This window comes from Vitis riparia, chromosome 18 (assembly GCF_004353265.1).
Source record: "Vitis riparia cultivar Riparia Gloire de Montpellier isolate 1030 chromosome 18, EGFV_Vit.rip_1.0, whole genome shotgun sequence".
NCBI classification, from domain to species: domain Eukaryota; kingdom Viridiplantae; phylum Streptophyta; class Magnoliopsida; order Vitales; family Vitaceae; genus Vitis; species Vitis riparia.
The window spans coordinates 8,267,356-8,282,168 of record NC_048448.1 but is presented as its reverse complement, the minus strand read 5'-3'; the positions used below and the strand labels follow the sequence as shown (position 1 = coordinate 8,282,168).

The window sequence follows — 14,813 nt, the reverse complement described above, 5'->3', positions numbered from 1 at the left end:
ATCCCGTATTTCAAAAACTGAGGCGCGTTGCTTATTCTTCACGCATTTCTTTTTATTACGTTCACACTTTACCCTTTTATTTTATATTTTTTTCCAACGGCATTAAAATAGTATCATTTTAATTACTGTTTTGAACTTTTGATGGCAAAAGTTTTTTTTTTGGAAAAAAAAAAAAAAAAACTACCAAAAGAGACTTCACACTACTTTTAATGAGCTCAATTGCTGTGGACTCCACTTTGTCCGGCTCTCGTGGAGCCGTTTTTATTGTTGATTTGTCAGTTCATTGATGGGTATAGCTAGAACTAATTTATGGGCACAAGCGTAGTATAAAAAAGCAGGTGCATAGGTATAATTTTTGGGACTGCTGGGGAAAGAAAAGATAGAGATCTCGGAAACAAGGGATATGATTTTGTTTTGATTTTATAAAACAGTTTTTAAAAGTAATTTTTGAAAAATCATTATGTTATATAAAATAAAAATCATTTTGAAACTTAAAATATTTTAAACTTATTTTTTATATTTTAAAAATAACTTTTATATATAATGATTTATTTTTAATTATTCTTTATATTTATACCATTATTTTTCAAGAATATATTTTTTTCTTGTTAAGAACAAAAAAAACCTTATTTTTAGTTAATTGAAATTTATTTTTAAAAAAACATAAAATTGTTTTAAAAAATAGTTATAAAACAAAGTTTAAGACCTTGATATCTATTTTGAAAATAATTCTTAAAAACAATTTTTTATAATAATTTTTTGAAAACTATTATCTATTATTTTATAAAACAAATATTTGTTTGTTTCTTTTTTTTGAAAGTATTTTAAAAATAATTAGTATATGTTATGTTTTATTTTTGATTTTTTTTATATTTGTATAATTATTTTTTAAAACAATCATAACAAAATTAAGTAAAAATTAATTAAAAAATATTTTCTAAAAATACTTTATTTTTGCTATTATCTTATTGCCAGATATATATATATATATATATTTTCAAGAGAATAAAAAATTAGTTTAAAAAATATTAACCAAACTGAGCTTAAATTATTTTTCCTCTACTAAGATAATTAAAAGACCCATCAAAACAAGTGAGTAATGGGTATTTTGGGTCGTCCAACTTATTATTAGAAGACTTATTTAGAAAGATTTATGGTGGCACTAGTATCTCTTCTCTTTAGCACAACAGCATGGGTTCTATTACAAGCTTCAGCAAGGATATTCAAAAGTTGGTACAGATTTCTTTCAATCAATTTGTGTGTGTGTGTGTGGATAAATTGACAAATTAATTAGAGATATTAGTATTCGCTTGATTTTTAAGATTAGAACTTAATGGGCAGAGCAATGAATTGAAGGGGTAGTGCCTTGGTTTGAAGCAGTCAAAAGATAAATAAATAAAAACACGTTTACTTGCTCAATTTGCCCTGATCTTAAATGGGTCAACTTGAATGAAGGTGTTGATGCAGACCCATTGACCAGTATGTCGTAGCCATTAAGCATGTGACTCCAACGATTTGACATGACCTTCATTTGATTTTTGCCTTACATAGCCAAGACGCAATGAATTCTAGAAGAGGCATCGCCAACTGTAATATAATTCCAGACGTAACTATGGACTTTTGTTTGCTTCCACAAATCATTCACTCAATAATCTTCATTATAATAAACATCCAACATCAATACATTGTTAGTTGTAATCCACTTGTTCATTATCTGTTTATAATAATTACGTGGATAGGGATGTTTGTTTTTCCTTTTAAAAAACCGATTGATGCAGATAAATAACTAAAAGACCGAGTGGACAGTTGCAACAGCTCATTCTTCTTTCGTCTCTGCCCATTTTTTCTCTGGTCAATTCTTCAATTATTAAATCACCAGAACCGTTCAACGAATATTTTATTCAAAATATGGCACGAGAAGCACGAGGTCCACCCACTACTTCAGCTTCTGTTCCATCCCCCACTCCCCCCCCTTTTTATTTTTTATTTTTTATTTTTTATTATTATTATAAAAAAAATTCTTAGCTAGATATGAAAACCATAAAGCTTGATGGGTACGTGGTCCTACTTCGGGACAGATCTTGCATGCCAAGTTGCGCATATGACTTTCAAAGTTAGTTACCAATTCAATCTGATAGACAAAATTCAGAATCAAATCTAACGAAATGGGGGTGTTGAGGACACCACAGTTGAGTTATGCGTGGATTGCAAATTAATGAGAAATTGAGTGCAACCGAGTAACCACAAGTGATGAATTGGGTGGCACATTAACAGAAATTTTGTTAGGTTCAGCATACCACCACCTATTTGATCATGAGTTTTTTATATTTTTGGGCACTCAGTTCTAGGCTAATGAATTGGACGGTGCGCAATTATATGTCCTCAAAAAGAGTAAAAGGAATAGGCAAGTGCCCAATAGCAGCTCTTGATCTAAAGCCTGGTATGGGCATGTGCGGTTGGTTTGTATTTCCTACAAAAGGCGTCCAAAATGAAAGTTTCTGACAAGGGGAAAGAATCTGTTGACACCTTTTCCTTTTTTTTCAAAATTTTTTACCCCTGAAAGGATGTTGAATATGTCTTTACCTGTATCTACAGTCATTCAACGCTGTATTTTCTCCATTTATGGTTGCAAAATATGAGAGTGAGAATCTGGTTGTCTAACCATGGAGATGACTGAGATATCTACCTTCTCCTAAATGGCTGGCAAAAGTATACAACTATAGAGAGAAATTTTAAAGGCTTTAAAGTGTACTTCTCTAAGGATTAAAAATTTTGAATGAACTTGTGAGCAATGCGTTTTCAAATACAATGACAAAGGCGATGATTTAAAGTTGTGCTTATGATATACAGAGGAGTATAGAAATCAAAATGATGACAGCGGTAGCTAGAAAAGACGGTATCTGTGACGTTACAGGATGAGGACTTGATCCATTGAACCCCCAAATTAAACACAGAGCTACATGTCGAGGGTACACCATAGCCTCTACTTTACTAGAAATTCAGTGGGTGAAAAGACCGAGGCGGAACCCAAATTTGGACACGACTTACGTATAGGCCAGCAACAGTTAATATGTGCCGTACGCTAATACAGGATGACAGACGTCAAGCGTACGTTCCTATCGTACCATTGGCTGAATGCAGCGAAAATCATGGTCACTTACCCCACCACACCACCCACCTTTCGCCATCCCCTGCTAAATAAAAAGACGATTATTATCTTCTTAATTTCTTGGGATTCGGGAAGTGGGTTATAGCTGGCAACTGTGGACGTGGCACCTGATTGCCAAAGTACAACAGCTTCTCGGCTCTCTATAGTCCTTCCCCCCTATGCCATATCTGCCACGTCACTCTTAAACAGACGAATTTCCTTCCTGGCCCACTTCCGCATACGTGGCAGAACTCAGTCATCACTTTGCTATGCCGTGTCGGATGTTTGGTCGCCATTGATGTGTCTACGTGTCTGCCTCTCATTCCACTACACACCCACGCACTTCATTTGGACGACACGCATGGCTGTCGCTACAGTTGACACACCAATAATACAATGGAGGCCCCTTCCTATTCTTCTTTTTTCTACATAATTCATCCTGAATTTCTGAAGACGATGAATGAACGACAATATATTTTTCAAACGAGTTTTTTTTAGGAATTCATAAGATTTTTAACGACCCTATTTGTTTTAATTAATGAAAGACGAAGACGACCATGCCCAGCTATGATGGTGCTACATTCAATGATTCAGTGTCCCAACAGCAATTATAGTACCATCCCCAGTCCTACATTTGTTAATGGGAACAATGTACTTGGTGCGAGAGAATCTGTGCTCACTTTTACTTTCTGCGGCCTAATCTCCGATATTTTTTTTTTTAATGACGTATCATTCTTTTTGCGGTCCTGTGTGTTTCAATTCCTTGTTATTTTATGTGTTGCGCCTGTGGACTCTAATAATGCAACGTCGGCCTTGCCCTTCCTTGAGAGTCTTGGAACTTGGAAACGGGAACTTTTGTTTTTATTCGTCACCTGCAAATTTTAATCAATTGTGGAAACATCCTCTGCTCTTCCACACCATGTGACTTAATATTCTGCCTAATCACCAAATCAAAATTATATAATTTGACTTCGTTAATTGGGTGGGTGGGTGGGTGGGGGTGAAGCCCTTGTGGCACCCTGGCTCATGAGGAGCGTGGCCACGAGGGAGAGAGGGTGCAGCCATGGAAGGGACGGTCATGTCACGTGAGGACATGCTCAAAACATGGAGGTACGAGCAAAGGACAGAGTTAAGTGAGAGAGAAGAGCGCGTGGCACGTGAGATAGGCATGTATGGAAGGGAGAAGTTGAGACAGCTGTCCCGGCGAAACGACTGCATGTTGAAGATAAGGACTCACCCTCCTTTTCTGTTTTCTGTTTTTGTTGCTTTCCTCTCCTCTTTTCCGTTTTTTCTGTTTCTACGCATATATCTTTTCATTCTTTTTCTCACTACTCATCTTTTCTCCTATCTCCATTCTCCACCGTCATTTCCAACATATTATACTTACGCCCTCCTGCAAACACCACTCATGACTCCCCTTCACATTTGTTTTTTTATCGCTTCTTTTACTGTATCTCAAAATACATTAAATACCTGACCTTCATATTTGTTCTTATCCTGCCCTTTTACTAAGTCTTAAAATATATTAAATGCCGTATACCGATGTAGGACCTAAATTTCAATAGTACGGTATTCAACAAAACAATCTAGTGTGACCAAAAATACTGAAATTTTTACGCACTTCTCATCAACTGAGGTGTTAGAAAAAATAGGTCTCAAAAAATTAAGACTAGAGTTAAAAATGACCAAGCCCAAAACAAACAATAAAGGAAAAGGAAATTAGAACATGAGAATATTCCTCCAGATGAAATGATGAAGAGATTTTGTTTCTTAAAAACTGTAATGTTCAATGGTTCAATAGAGTGGGATGCTGTAAACTACAGAATTGCATCTAGAAGATGAAATTGCAATGGCTAACACGGGAAAGCTGCTTGCAATGTTGCAGGAACAATGGCGGCTAATCTAGCAACCAGAAAGAGGTGAGTGGCAGACAGATGTGTTCAACATTGAAAAGGAGGACCCAATTTATAGGTAATCTCCTGGAGAATAGTCAACGGCCTTAAAAGGCCAAAGGGATACAAGCCTTAAACCGTAATTAAAAACAATTTTAAATTATAATATTAAGTAATTTTGTCACACATCCATAACTTATTTAATAATTTAAATTAAATTATTAAATTATATTAAATCATTGAATTGATTTATTAAACACCTTTTTTATTTTTAGTTGTATCAAAAATTACTTTCAAGTAAAACCTACTTACTTATTCTAGTTAATACCTTTATGTTATATTTAAAAATACCAGTAAAAATCAATAAAAAAATGTGTAAATTAATTAACAAATTCCAACATATATGATAAAGAAATCATGAGAATTCTACGAGATTATTAGAATGATACTTTGTTTCTACTTTATTAAATTTTAATTTAAAAAGTAATGTTTTCATGGCTAGTTCTAAATTTTACAATTTTAATTACTATAGCAATAAGGTGGCAGCCAAATGATCTATTAAATGTTTCCATTATGCTTGGTTGTTAAAAAAATTTGAGAGAAAATGGTAGCCAATAAATAAAATATATATAACTCATTTAATTTATTTTTCTTATATTTTTAAAAATATATAATTTTTTAATTAATTTTAATTATATTTTCTTTTATTTTAGACTTTTTTATGATTAAAGAAAAAAGAACATTTGAATTATCCCACCCTCTTAAATAAACAATCAACTAAATTTGTAAGTCCGGAGTCTTAATGTATTTTGTATTTTAAAAATTAATTTGAACACAAGTTTGCAAAAACAAAATATGATAATTGATAAAAATAGCAAGCGATTAAAAAGATTAAAGATGTGAATGCGAATTAAATTGGAAGGTGAAAGGAGGAAAACAGAGATGATGCAGGTAAAACGGTGGAGTCGGTTTAGGAAAACGAAGAGAAAGGGGTGACCCACCGGCACGTGGCAGTAAAGAGAAGGCCGTTAGGCGTTGCCATATGAGTGGCTGGTTTACAGGCTGGAGTGACAGAAGAGTAGTACCGTTCGTCCCCTGATTCTGCTACTAGACGTTGTCGTTTAGTGCCAGCTCATCCACTCCCTCCCGTCCTTTTCTGATATTGCATAAAAATTTAAAATCATTCACCAAATGCTCTCCAGCCTGGCTCAGTCAAAGTCGTCCGCTCCCTCACCCTCACTCACTTCAACCGTACACTTCAGTTCAGAAATTTGAAAATTTCACCCATAAGCCCTTTATAAATGCCCCATTTCTAATTTAACCTCCCTCATAACTTCCAAAACGGTCGGTGAACTTTAAAATACCGAGATTTTAGTGTGTAATTATGCGTAGACGTAGATCGTCGCCAGAGCGACGCGTGTCCGGTGACAGCTGTTTGCTAGTAACTGCCTTTGCCCGGAAGAATCCTCCACTCGCAACGGCTATGACCGGTCACTGCAACCGCCTCAGCCAGTCATCCTTATCCTTTCGTATATATATGCCTTCACTGTCTTTTCTTCTAAGCTCTCTCCTCATGCCCAGGTGAGGCCTAGCCTCAACCCACATCATCCTCCAGATTTCTTCACTTCCTCTGCTGAGAAGGAAAAATCAGTCTCTCTCCTTTCTTCCTCTCTTTATTAAGAGTTAAGGGCTCAAATTCGTGTAGGCGGCTTCTCAATCCATGGCGTCTTCCAAGAAAGATTTAGATCGGATCAAGGGTCCTTGGAGCCCCGAGGAAGACGAAGCGTTGCAGAGACTGGTGCAGAAGCACGGCCCTAGGAACTGGTCTTTGATCAGCAAATCCATCCCTGGGCGGTCCGGCAAGTCTTGCCGGCTGCGTTGGTGTAACCAGCTCTCTCCGCAGGTGGAGCACCGCGCCTTTACGCCGGAGGAGGACGCGACCATCATTAGGGCCCATGCGAGGTTCGGGAACAAATGGGCGACGATTGCTCGTCTCCTCGTTGGTCGCACGGATAACGCCATAAAGAACCACTGGAATTCAACTTTGAAGCGGAAATGCTCGTCTATAACGGAGGACATGATCGCCGATGGGCATGCACAACCGCCTCTTAAGAGATCGGCTAGTGTGGGTGCAGGCACAACGGTTTCGGGTCATAATCTTAGCCCAAGTAGTCCTTCGGGGTCCGACTTCAGTGATTCCAGTGCTCCTGGCATGGCTTCATCGCTTGTTTATAGACCAGTGCCGAGAACCGGTCCCATAGTTCTACCTACTCAGAAAATCGAGGCCTCCTCATCGACGAACGATCCCCCAACATCCCTCAGTCTCTCTCTCCCTGGATCCGACTCTTGCGAAGTGTCAAATCATTTATCAGGATCCGATCATGTTAAAATCCAAAACCAGATTCTCCAATCACCGGCGATACCGCCTGTACAGCTGCAACAAAACCCTGGATCCCCACGAAACATCCAGAACTGTGAGTTGGGTTTAGGTATGTCGGAGAAACCTTTCTTCACCCCCGAATTCTTGGCTGTGATGCAAGAAATGATCAGAAAGGAAGTGAGGAACTACATGTCGGGCATGGAGCAAAATGGTCTGTGTTTGCAGACTGAAGCTATTTGGAACGCAGTGATGAAGCGTATCGGAATTGGCAAAATCGAGTAGAGGAAGGAACAACCTACCTATGGTTGCAGCGATGAGTCGACTCGGAGGGAATCGGGATATTTAAAAAACAAGCTGTGTTTTTTTGAAATCTTGTTCCCTTTTTTTTTTTTTTTTTTCCTTCTTAAATACAAATAATTTTGGTAGTGTACAGTGGAAAAGACGGGGAAGGAAGAAAATCTAGACGGTTTGTTAATGAGAGGAATGAGCTTATGGTGGTTGGTGGTAGAATCTGAGAAGCAACCGCCTTTTCAATAGAAAATCGAAAAATGGGGAAAAATGAAATTCGGTGACGACTTTTTTTCCCGGGAAAGCATGCTTATATCTTTGTGCCCAAAACACAGCAATTCAGGTAACTAAATGCGGAACCTGTTGAAAACTAAAACTAAAACTAAAGATCTGGTTAGTATCTACAGTGATGGGAGGAGCTGTGTTGTAGCCGTCGATGGCATGTGGCCCCCACTTGTTGGGATGGGGCCTGGCTTATTAGGCGGACGGTGCAAATGCAAGGGGGGGTCGGTCATTCGGTGGGTAGCTGGACATCACTTACGACTTCTCTTAGTTGATTGTTGTGTTTTCTAGTTTTTGAAAAACAAATTTCCCAGAAATTGTTGGAACTTTTGGCAGACAGAAAGGACACAACCGTTTCTGTTGGTATCATCTTTAGGGGAAGAAAAATCAAACTTGAATTTTGTTTGAGAGCCAGAAACAAAAAAGCAGCAGGGTCCTCTGCATGATTTTGTTTGATACCTTAACTAACTAGAAGTTTAGGTTAAATGAATCATGCTCACAAAACTGAAAATATTAGGACCCATAAAAGATGAGTCAATTCTCTCTACCAAACTGCACTTTCTACTAGTTTCTTTAACTAAACATTTTGCCCCTTCAATTCATCTCTAAGGAGATATTAGTATTTTCCAAGCACCTATTGATATAATTTTGGGGAAGATGGGTGATGCAAGATTGATGAAAAGAGAGGATAAGCTCCCTAAAGATCATTGAATATGTCATAGTACCCATTACACCAGGTGATAAGCGTATGAAGATATTGGGAGTTACAAAACCCCACATGAGCATTAAAATCAATTATACGAATGGTGCCAAACACCTCGTCGCTCAGTTTAAGAATGTTGAAAGTACTTGATAAATCAATTTAATTATTTAATTTAAATTATTAAATATATTAAATATGTTTGATAAAGTAATTTAATATTAAAAATGATTTTGATAAATTAATTTAGTGACTTAATATTTTTTAACTAAAAATTATATTAAATTAGAGTAAAGACTTTTATTTTGATGAATAGACACTCAAGGTGGATGCGAGGTTGGGCTGGATCGGCATCCATGGAGCCCAAATGTCGGCTCTGCAACACAGCTTGCTCAATTATCAGTGTAGAAGATGCAGCAAAATGTTAAAAATTGGCATCCACAGCCTACAACTCCATGTCATGCCTGCTTTGTTAAGCTGCTACCAACCTTGAGGTCTTTTTTATTTTTTATTTTTCGATACATTCACCAAGAATTTTGTTGCCCTTCCCCCTTCCCTTTATTATTGGACCAATGAAAGGAAAAATATGATAGGCAAACCTGTCAGAAGGAAAATCACAAAATAAAACTTAAATCTTGAAAAATAAAAAATAAAAACTAAAAATAAATATGTGAAAATCAATTTTTAAGAAATAAATTCGATTTTTTTGGGGCTATGCAGGTGAAATGGCCCTTTTGACTTATTTCTTAGATTATTGATAAAAACTGATAAAAATATTGGAAAAAATTTCAGGAAAAGATAAAACAAGTAATAGTACATATTAAAGTTTTTTTTTAATTCAAAACAAATATATATATGACATAATTTGTATTATTCAGTGATAATATCCCGAACTTGAAAATATATTTTATATTGATTTATTTAGTTTGGATGTATTAAATAAAATAAAAGAAATAATGATGTATTTATAATTTATTTTTTAATTTTATTTACATGTTTATATTATACAAAACATATAAAGTAACACTCATTCAAAAAATTATTATAATGATTTTTATATTTTGAACAATCGGTAAAATGAAAATTGAACATAAGATATTTAAAATTAATTTACTTATTAAAGGATCATATTTAAATATTTCGTATTTTTATATGGATGTTTTAAAAAGTAAAGCAGACTACATATATTACCAAAGGCAAACCTACCCTAGTGGTGCAGAATGTATTACTTTCACACGGGAGACTTATTCTATGTCCTAACATTACCCTTAAATTTTTTGAAAGGCCCAACCAATATGCAAAATTTCAGATGATAGATTGTTGAAATAATTTGATTTTTTAATCCTTGGTGGGGAACAGAGCCAAAAAGGTTGTGTTCTCCCATTACTTACTAGGCTTGTGCGTATGTTGGATCCAATGCAGCAAGCCCTGTCCATGGAGCTTACAAGCATCTAAACGAGGATGACTTTCTTATATCCAGAAACTAGTGGCTCAGGTTGGAATTCAGGGACATTCATGTGTTGATGACCTGACTCCCCCACAGCATTCGGGAAATGACATTTCGGGATTGTGCGGATACATCTTCTCATCAAGAGATGGAGTTCAAGCCGGTGACAGAGTCATTGCCTACCTCTGCTTTCTGTGTCCTCCATAATATGGTTGCTACACCATTCCCTCAACACATCTTACAACATGATTCTCCAGGACATTTCTTTATGTTGAAGTTCACGATGTATGAGGGCATTGTGGATCCTTTCTATTACCTGATGTACTTTTGCCAAGTAAAGACTTCGGAAATTGGAAATGATCATTTGCTCTACAAACAGTTCTTGTTTTACTAGTGTGCCTAACATTGTCATGGTTCCAGTACTGTTTACCAACAAATTTCGCCTATAACTTTCGTTAGCTATCAGAGACCTTTGCTACTCATCAGTCATCACTACCTGTGTTCAGACAGAAGCAATGTGTGAGTTGTGGGGCAAAATAACCATTTTAATATAAGTTTGAGCGCCGCAGCAAAACTTATGTTAAAAGTAGCAATTTTATTACCATTGTAACATAAAAATATATATATATATATATATATTAAAAAACAAAAACTAAACGTAGAGAACAAACAGAAAGACAATAAAACGCCTCCCACATCTCTCAATCAAGAGAAAAAAAAAATACAAAAACAAAAACAAAAAAACAAACAATAATACAATAAATGATAAAATCAAGCAAAAAATAGGAGAAAAAAAGGATCTAAAGGCAACCTCTTCATAAAACCTTAAACAATAAAACTTTCAAGACTAAGCAAAAAAGTAATAAAAACTTTCGATTTGCAATGGCAAAATTTTTGTATATTGTTCTACATGTATATGTATATATATAAGAAGAAATTATCATATATATGTATATATATAAAAAGGAAAAATACAAAATATGAGACACATAGGTGACGAGGGGGATTAGATGGTGGTGACACATTTGAAGAAGAAAAATCAACAATATCTGGTGGCAAAGAAAGAACTAAATGTGGAAGAGGAGTAGAAGACACATGAGAAAACGAAAAAATTATTTTCATGAAAATTACATCATGTGAAACAAAGGTTGTGTGATTATTGAGGTCATAAAATTTACAACCCCTGTTACCATAAGGATACTTGATAAATACACAACATTTGACACGTGAATTAGATTTTGTTTTCTTTAAAACATGAGTAGAAGCATAACAAAGGTAGCCAAAAACTCAATGTGGATACGAGGGTCTTCTAGAAAAAAAGCTTTACATAGAGAGTATGGGCGAATTGAAGTGATGATGAGGTTTTATCAATCAAATATGTAGTAATCAGGATACAATCGCCCCAAAATTGGATAGAAAGGTGTGCTTGAAAATGTAAAGTATGAGCAACATTAAGAAGATGGTGATGTTTATGTTCAATAACCCCATTTTGTTAGGGAGTATCCATATAACTAGTTTGATGAAAAATGTCATTTTCTTGAAACAAACTAGTCATAACAAATTCTTTCCCGTTATTAGATCAAACTTTCTTAACCTTTAGATCAAATTGATTGGTGACAAGCTCGATGAAATATTGTAAAAGATGATGTGTTTTAGATTTATGGGACATTATATAGACTAAAGTCACATGTTTGTAATAATCAACAATGGTTAGAAAAAATCTTGCACTCTAAATAAACTCTCTATGATGAGGGGCTCCAAATGTTACAATAAATAATATTAAATATTGCATAGGTATTGATAAAACTACTAGGAAAGGGCAAGTGTGTTTGCTTAGCAAGTGGGCAAATATCATAATGATTAAAAAACAAAATAGTATAATCTATTGCATTTTTCACCCTTGCTAATCATCTTCCTTGAGGTAAAGTCCTAGATAAGACATGAATTAAAATGGAAAGTGAGAAAACAATTTAAAGAATGAGTGAGCTTGCTAATTGAAATAAGATTAAAAAGAAATAAAGACACATAAAGAACATTATGAAGAGTGAGAGATGAAGATAATGAAACAATACCAATATGGGTTATGGATGCAAGACTACTATCAGGAAGCTTAATAGTAGCAAAAGTAGTGGATATTATGGAAGAAAAAAGGGTAATAAAACTCATAATGTGATTTGTTGCACTACTATTTAATATCTAAGAGGTGTTATGAAAAGAAGAGTTTAAACAAATACTTGAGAGTTGAGTAGTGGAAGAGCCAATACCTACTTGATTTGTCATGACTTGAGGCTTGAGAAGAGCAAAGAGTTGTTGGAATTGTTCTATAATGAAAGGAGAGGTAATAGAAGTGTTGCTTATGGAAAATGATTGTTGACTTATTTGATTTGCAATAGGTTGAGAAGTCTCTTTGTGAATATGATGTTTGAGAAGGCATCCATGAAACTTATAACATTAGTCAATTGTGTGTCCAACCTAACCACAATGGGAGCAAAAATGTCACTCCTTTTGTGACTTAGGATCCTTATTATTTGGTTTCTTTGCCATTTGATATAATTGTTGTGCTACTAAGGCATGGTTTCAATGCTTGGTTGTCCTATCACAACCACATTCCTTGACTTTTTTTTTTTTTGTAAAATGAGAGAATATAGTTGTTTCAAATTAGGAAGAGGGTCTATAAGTAGAATTTGTCCATGTATAACAAATATAATTCATTCATACTCATTAAGAACTGAATAAGATGATGTTGCTATTAATAATCTGCTAACACTTTTTTTTTTTTTTTTTTGTTGAACACGTACATGTGGGAAAAAATAGCAAATTTGTAAGTTTATCCCATAAAGCTTTCAGTTAATAGGTAACAACAAAACAATGTTATTGTCTTAAAGAGATAATATCTCTCTCAATTTGAAAGAAATGAGGGGCATTGAGTTGAAAAAAAGGCTCCTTGAGATTAGACCAAATTTCGGCTCCTATAGTTATGTAAATGACACTACTGGCTAAATCTTAAGGTAAAAAGTTAAGGATCTAAGATTTTACCATGTTGTTATAGCAATTCCATAGACCATAGGTTGAATTCATTAAAGAAGGTTTTATCATCGATCTATCGATGAAGCTTACTTTGTTCTTTGCACTTAAGGCCATAAGCATAGCTTTGCTCTAGGTTGAGTAGTTTTCACTGGTCAAAGATTAGGGTACAATCATGGATCTTGGGTTGTCAGAACGATGAAGATGAGATAAATTATTTTTATCTACAATTTCATCTATTTTCTGGTGATTAGTAGAACCATTTGTATGGTGAAAAGCAAACAAAGAACAAGAAGAAAAATGTAAGAGTGACAGAGATGGTCAACAAGAAAAATGTAAGAACAAGTGCGTTTTGATACCATGAAAACTTTAGACTTGGAATGACAAAATTTTTACATATTTATTCTGTTGTTCTACATGCATATATATACAAGAAGTTACCATTCAAAAAAAGAAAGATACAAAATAAGAGAAAAACTGTGAAGAAAAAAAAAAAAAGATTCCTAAAATCAAGGATTCTAAAATCAAGGTTCGAAAAATCCCAAAATCAAGATCCTAATAAGGCATAGAGTAAATAACTCTACTCCAATTAGCATGTTGCCTCTTAAGTAGAAAAATACTATTGCAAAGGGAAAAAAAAGAGACTCTAAAGAAGAAAAATTGTTGTCATCGATTCACAGGTTTTAATGTCCGCTCCCCATGAGTATCCATTGGAGAAATGATAGAAAGCAACCTTAAAGCACCATGTGGCAAAAGGGAATGTTAATTTTGCTTATCATACCTTGAAAAGTCAAAATTAGAAAAATGGGATTTTGGAGGACTCAACTGTAATAATATTAATTATATGAGCACCAAAATGTCGAAGAAATCTTTTAACCATATTAATAATTAATAGTTATACAAGCTTGACTCAACCATACCCTGAAAGTCCTTGCCAAAATGACTTTGAGACATCAACTGTATCAATAATTATACCAACATAATCAAAATCAGGTTCCATATCTTATTACAATATTACATTTAGTGAGTGTTGCAAGAAAGCAGATGAATACAATTCTTAGCATTTGTTCCTCTTGACCCACAAAGGTGGCAAGAAAACTACTATTGTGAAACTATAAATAGAGATAGAATAAGAAAAAGAGAAAAAATAGGGAGCAATACCAACAATTTTATTTTAAATTAAATCTTGATTCAATAAAAGAAAATGTTTTACACCTTGAATCGCATTAATTAAGCATTTAAAAATTAACCATAAATTTAGGTTTTAAAAATTAAGATTCTTTTTAAATATTCAAAATTCTGCAAAGAGGGAACTTATGAAATTCATTGGCTCGATTAATTTCTATGAAGTGTTCCTTCGTGCATGGAAAGTCAGCCCACAAGTCGTTTCCCATTTGATCTTTCCCTGCTTGGGCCAATCAACATCAGACCAGACCCCAGTTTTACGTCACCACTAAATAAAACTCGTGAAGGCCACCCAGCCAGTCAAAGAGTCCCGGGTCTTCATCCCATTATTTTGAGTCTTTGACATTGACATGAAATGTTTTTAGAAACCAAACACGATGGCGCAAGCAAAACTTGGCCCGAGGGGCAATGTAAATTTTCCCCGTTCACCCAGTCAAGGAGTCATGATGTAAACATTTATTTTCTAA

The 14,813-nt window shown here is 34.8% G+C and overlaps 1 protein-coding gene across 1 annotated transcript; it reads left to right on the top strand.

Moving 5' to 3' along the window:
- The first annotated feature begins 6,601 nt into the window (after positions 1–6,601).
- Positions 6,602–8,356, top strand: LOC117907223 (transcription factor MYB44-like). Its single transcript, XM_034820684.1, has one exon. It carries the CDS (start codon positions 6,761–6,763, stop codon positions 7,700–7,702), a length of 942 nt encoding a protein of 313 aa, XP_034676575.1. The 5' UTR covers positions 6,602–6,760; the 3' UTR covers positions 7,703–8,356.
- Positions 8,357–14,813: the final 6,457 nt, after the last annotated feature.